This window comes from Eriocheir sinensis, chromosome 12 (genome assembly GCF_024679095.1).
Source record: "Eriocheir sinensis breed Jianghai 21 chromosome 12, ASM2467909v1, whole genome shotgun sequence".
In the NCBI taxonomy this organism is placed as follows: Eukaryota; Metazoa; Arthropoda; class Malacostraca; order Decapoda; family Varunidae; genus Eriocheir; species Eriocheir sinensis.
The window spans coordinates 17,433,331-17,439,160 of NC_066520.1; the positions used below are offsets into that span (position 1 = coordinate 17,433,331).

At 43.2% G+C, this 5,830-nt stretch overlaps 1 protein-coding gene across 1 annotated transcript; it reads left to right on the plus strand.

The window, feature by feature from the left end:
* The first annotated feature begins 3,063 nt into the window (after nt 1-3,063).
* On the plus strand, nt 3,064-4,527 carry LOC126997748 (neuropeptide-like protein 31). Its single transcript, XM_050858985.1, has 3 exons — nt 3,064-3,144; nt 3,651-3,927; nt 4,423-4,527. The coding sequence occupies exons 1-3, from the start codon at nt 3,133-3,135 to the stop codon at nt 4,425-4,427; spliced, it is 294 nt and encodes a 97-aa protein (XP_050714942.1). The 5' UTR covers nt 3,064-3,132; the 3' UTR covers nt 4,428-4,527.
* Nucleotides 4,528-5,830: the final 1,303 nt, after the last annotated feature.

Below are 5,830 nucleotides of genomic sequence, written 5' to 3' on the forward strand. Positions count from 1 at the left end.
TCTGCCCTCGAACGAACTGGCTGGGCATCAGTATCAGGCCCCACCTGAAGTAGCTTCCTAGCCGCCCAGGCCCCCATCAAAATGCCACTGGGCAAGCAATACCAAACAAAATAAAAAAAAAAAAAATAAAAATATAACAAATAAAAAGGTCAGCAGGCCAGGGGTTGGACACAGGGTTCTGTTTTTTTAATCTTCTCTTTTTATATAGTCTATTCTAGCCAGTTATTTAAAATTTAGTCTCTATTCTTAGTATACAACTTTTAATGATAAATCAAACTTAAATAATTTGTATACAAGTTTGAACAATGAATTCAGTCATAGTACAAGTTGTAGAAACCTAACATACAAAATTAAAATGTCAGCAAAAACTAATTTATTATTTCAGAGCTTATCCAACATCAGCAGAGCCCCAGTAAAGTGACGGGAAACGATAAGCGAAGTGAGCACACTAAATTTCTTGGCGTACGTAGAGAGCATCATGCTGGAACATTCACATAAATGAAGTTTGTTTAAGACTTCAAGATCATTGTATAATATATAATAAAAGTACAACTAAACTAACACCTTGCCATGTTAAGCATCTACTACACGCTCGCCTGTCCCTTCCTCCATTATTGCATTTCTGTGTGGGGCTGTACTTGGCCTTCTTTTCTAAATAAATTAGTAGTAGCACAGAAAAAGGTATTCAGATGTATATTTTTCATTAGAAAATTCAGTTCAACTTCAGAAATATTTTCTAAACATAATTTGTTGAATATCGGCTCAATTCATAAATATTTCTTGCTGTTATTGATATTTAAAACCATTAAGGAAACAGACTCTTTAATCTTCTCATTAATAGATCGACCATGAGTAACAAGAGAAAATAGTACAAATCTTCATGTCCCGCGATTTAATACATCTCTCTATAATAATAGCATTGCCTGTCTTGGTCCACGAATATGGAACTCACTGCCAACACATTTAAAAAATCTTATGTTAACCTGTAATCTTTCGACATTCAAAAAGAAAAGAAAAAATCATTTAATTAATTGTCAGAATGAATGAGAATTTCTATATATTTGGTGTATAGTAAAAGGTTTGATATATAGGTATGTGCATGTGCATGTGTGTATGTTTTATGTATGTATATGTATATATATGTATGTATGTGTATGTGTGTATATGTATATGTATGTATGTATATGTATGTATGTGTGAATGTATATGTATGTTTGTGTGCGTTTACGAGTATGTGTGCATGTGGATGCAAATCTATGAATGCATAAGTACATTTTTTTTGTGGATATATGCTGATACAGTATGCCTGCAATAAAGCTATCATATATCAGTTCATCACAGTCTGTAGGAAACTTCGGCTTAGCAGACTGTGCCTCAATATCTGACTTTGTAAATTTATAAGTGACTTTGTATTATGGCAATAAACTTACTTACTTACACACACACGCCATCGCCCATTACACACACATCCTCCCCCCCTACACACACATCCTCGAGGGAACATAGGACACATCCTCGTTGACCTTGAGTTTGAGGTCAGAGCCCCTGAGGGAGGTGTGGTAAGCGGGGTTCCCGTTGCATGGTTTTGAGGACAACACTCCGTGAATACGAGATTAAAGCAGCGAAACATCGTGGTGCTGCATGGATCGCTGAGCCCGGCGCTTGTATATGTTTCCTGCCACTCCTGTCTTCCCGGGAGCAGACGTGACGAGGCAAGAAGAGAACCCTTTTGGTTTCTTTAGAGGTCTATGTTCTCTTGTTTATGTTTCGTGTTCACTGCCGCGTCTACGTCCTTAATACTGAGTTCTCTTCCGCGTCACTACAAACTATGAGCTTCTATATTATACGGGAACAACAGATTTAGGTGACCTAAATTTCCTACTGCATCCCATGGTGGCAAGGAACACCTAATGATCTACATCCCTCAAAATATTTACTCAGCCAGTCAGCTAACAAGTTACATCCTCTCATAGTAATATTTTTTTTCATAAAATGTTCAAACACTTCCTCTGAAGTACAGTTAATCTTAATATTGAATAACAATGTAAACTGAAAATCAAGCAATATATTTCTTACTAGTCCAGATATTATAAATTTTGATTTTTTTCAGTACATATGAGTAACAAAAAAATATTCAACATCAAAAAAGTATCTCGCTACAATCGCTCGATACAAATCACCAAAGTTTCGTCACTAAAGCAAATTGATTCTTCTCCAAAGCGATTTCCGTGTGTACGCTTTTTGTGTACTTGCAAAATTCTTCTCCCCTCAGAGAAGAATAATACGATTTAGGCTTCTTGGGAGAGGCCGCGCCTCGGTGCCTCCCGGCGATGTGAGGCTGACTCGTGGCGCCGCGCCATACCTGCACTGCATGACACACGGATGTGAAAAAAAACATGCATATACACACAAACACACACGCACACAAACACAAACACACACACAAACACACAGACGAAAACACATACTCAAACACATACACACCCACTTAATTAATTTCAGATAAAAAATAAAAGATTCGATCAACTATTTTAATTTCATATTTTGGACCTTACGCAACTAAACTTTAAAATCAGAGGTCAGAGGTTCTTGTGGCGGAGTAGAAATCGAGTATGGTGGTCCAGAGACAACGATCACTACTTTCGTCACGGGCAGGTCACATGAGACGTTTACAACTCCGTCATGCAGCTGATGGCCTCAACGGCACCGAGAGCCTTGCCCTCTCGCTCCGTGCCCGTAGCAATTGCATGGCTTCGAAAAAAATCATTTGGGGAACACTTAATGAGAAAATGCACAGAGAAGAAATCTTGCCGCTAAAAGAACGAGTAGCTGTGGGTGTGGATGTGGCATACCTACCAAACACACACACCAAAATTGTTTCCTGTGGCCCCCAGCGGCATCCCTTCTGTAGCGGCAAGGGAGATCAAGTGCAAAGGGAGTTATGTCTTCAGTGGATACGGATGGAATGCAACAAAATCCATCACACCGGCCTTAAAGACCTCTGACCTTCAACTCAAGGTCAGAGAGGGCGTGTCCCTAGCCGACCATCGCCCTGCGCCGCCACTCTGATATATAAAGTGGCGCGGTGAGGACAGCGTCAGACCAACTCCTGAGTCCCCAACACTGAACACCATGGCCAAGGCTGTAAGCATCCCGCACCCACCACGCCCACCGCCTCAGTCCCTCACTCACCCCCGTCTTGTCTCCCTTGCACGCACCACACCTCCGTGGGATACATAATTCATTAAGTTCTTTTTTCCAACTAACTGCTAGAGAAGAGAGTGTGAGCATACAGTTCCAAAGCTGTGATTCACCTTTTTTAGAATACTGTATCGACTGACTTGACTCCGCCATAAGCACAAAGACAGACCTTTAACGAGATGAAGTGACCCCTCTGACCAGCCCCTCACGTCCCTGTCATTCTTGCTCCTCCTCCAGTCATTTCCACCGCCTCGCTTCCTTCCCAAAAGATCACGCAACCAACACCACCTAGACTCCCCGCCATACTTAACAATCTAACCTAACCTACCCTCCATTTAAGAGCCTCAGAAACCTCCCTTTGTCCCTACACCCTCACCAACTTATCAACAGCCCACGTCACCTAACACCCGTCACCCCGCCACGTCTGCTAACACAGTCTCGTGCTACAGGTGTTCCTCGTGCTCTCCGTGCTGGTGGTGCTGGCCGCCGCCCTGCCCGCACCCAGGCCGGACCCGAGGCCGGATCCGGAACCCGGATATTTCGGTGGCATCGGCGGCGGGTTTGGAGGCCTCGGCGGCTTAGGCTACGGCGGATACGGTGGTCTCGGCTACGGAGGCTATGGTGGTCACGGCTACGGAAGTTATGGTGGTTATAATCACTATGGCTATGGCAGTTATGGTGGTTATGGCGGCCACGGCGGCGGCTATGGTGGATATGGTCTCCATGGTAAATAGTTACAAGGAAAGAAAGTGCATGTGTCTCTGTGTGTGTGGGTGTGGGGGAGGGTTAATGGGTAGGTGTGGGTGGGTGGGGAAGGGAGGAGGGTATGGAGGAAGGGTTGATGGGTAGGTGTGGGTGGGCGAGTGGGATGCATGTGTTTGTGTGGGGGTTGGGGGGGAGGGTTAATGGGTAGGTGAGGGTGGGTGTGAGTAAGGGGGAAGGTGTCTGAGTTTGGGGGAAGGGTTAGTGAGTAAGTGTGGGTGGGTGTGGGGTAATGGGGAGAGTGTTTTTCTTTGTCCAGTCCGGTCTGAACTTTGCCTCCTCAACAAAATACTTCGTTGCATGTTATTTGAGCTCTCTTTGAACTTACTCTACATTGCATCTCTTTCCTTTACAAGCTCACTCTAGCATGCAGCTCACGTGTAATAACAATAGCCCGTTCATACGATACACGAGTATTCAAACAAATTCAATCCTAACAAATAATATTCTCTTTTGCAGGCTAACGAGTTACTCCCCAGCCAACAGATGAAGAATTTCTTGGTCATTTAATAACAGAGCATGATCAAGAGAGATTGTTTTCGTTAATAAATCCCAAAAGTGTTATTCGAGTGTTTTATATCCACTGCTGGTTGTACGTATTTAATAATTAATGTTTTCGCTGTCTATGTTACCTCGTTTTTTATAGTCTTGGTTTGAACGCAGGGCAGCACTTAACCACCAACGCTCGTCCTCTTCTTTTTCTTTTTCTGTTCTTCTTCTTCTTCTTCCTCGTCTTCTTCTTCTTCTTCTTCTCTTCCTCCTCCTCCCAACATTCACCCTTTGCTTCTGACTCAAAACTCCAACCTCCTCTTCTTCTTCCTCTTCCTCCTCCTCCTCTTCCTCCTTTTTCAGATAAACAGAACGAATGTCTGACTAATGAAGAGATTGTGACTTGTGATACTCAGCAATGCAAGTAATGGTAAGCAGATGAAAAAGATTCATCCATAGAAAAAGAGAAAAGGAACGATAGAGAGAGACGATTAAATAGTAAAACACACATACATATATACATACATACATACATGCATACATACACACATACAATGAAAAAGAGAAAACAAAAAAATAAACAAAGGGGGGAAAAAAGGAAATTAAGAAAGGTAAAAGCAATCAAACCGGCAAAAAAACAAACAAACAGCAAAAGAAAGAAAAAAAAAAGATGGGGACGTGGGAAAAAGGAAAAAAAAGCCAAAGAGAGAGAGAGAGAGAGAGAGAGAGAGAGAGAGAGAGAGAGAGAGAGAGAGAGAGAGAGAGAGAGAGAGAGAGAGAGAGAGAGAGAGAGAGAGAGAGAGAAGAAAAGCCTGACCCAGGACTCTCTACCTGCCCAGGTCACTGATTACCTGTACACAAGGGGAGAAAAGTTGTTCCTACCTGTGTGTGTGTGTGTGTGTGTGTGTGTGTGTGTGTGTGTGTGTAAAATATATAGAAATAGTTTTAATTTTCAGTGCCATTAAAGTTAACCAAGTCATATAAACACACACACACACACACATGCCACCGCCCATTACACACACATCCTCCCCCCTACACACACATCCTCCTCCCATACACCCCCCCCCACACACACACGCCACCGCCCATTACACACACATCCTCCCCCCTACACACACATCCTCCTCCCATACACCCCCCCCCACACACACACACGCCACCGCCCATTACGCACACATCCTCCCCCCTACACACACATCCTCCTCACCTACAACCCCCCCACACACACACGCCACCGCCCATTACACGCACATCCTCCTCCCCTACACCACATACACACACTTCATTGATTAAAATTTCCTATAGTCCCGCTAAGACTCCAAGCCCTTAATAATTAGTGGCAAAACATCCAAACTCAATTAAACGACTCACAAAC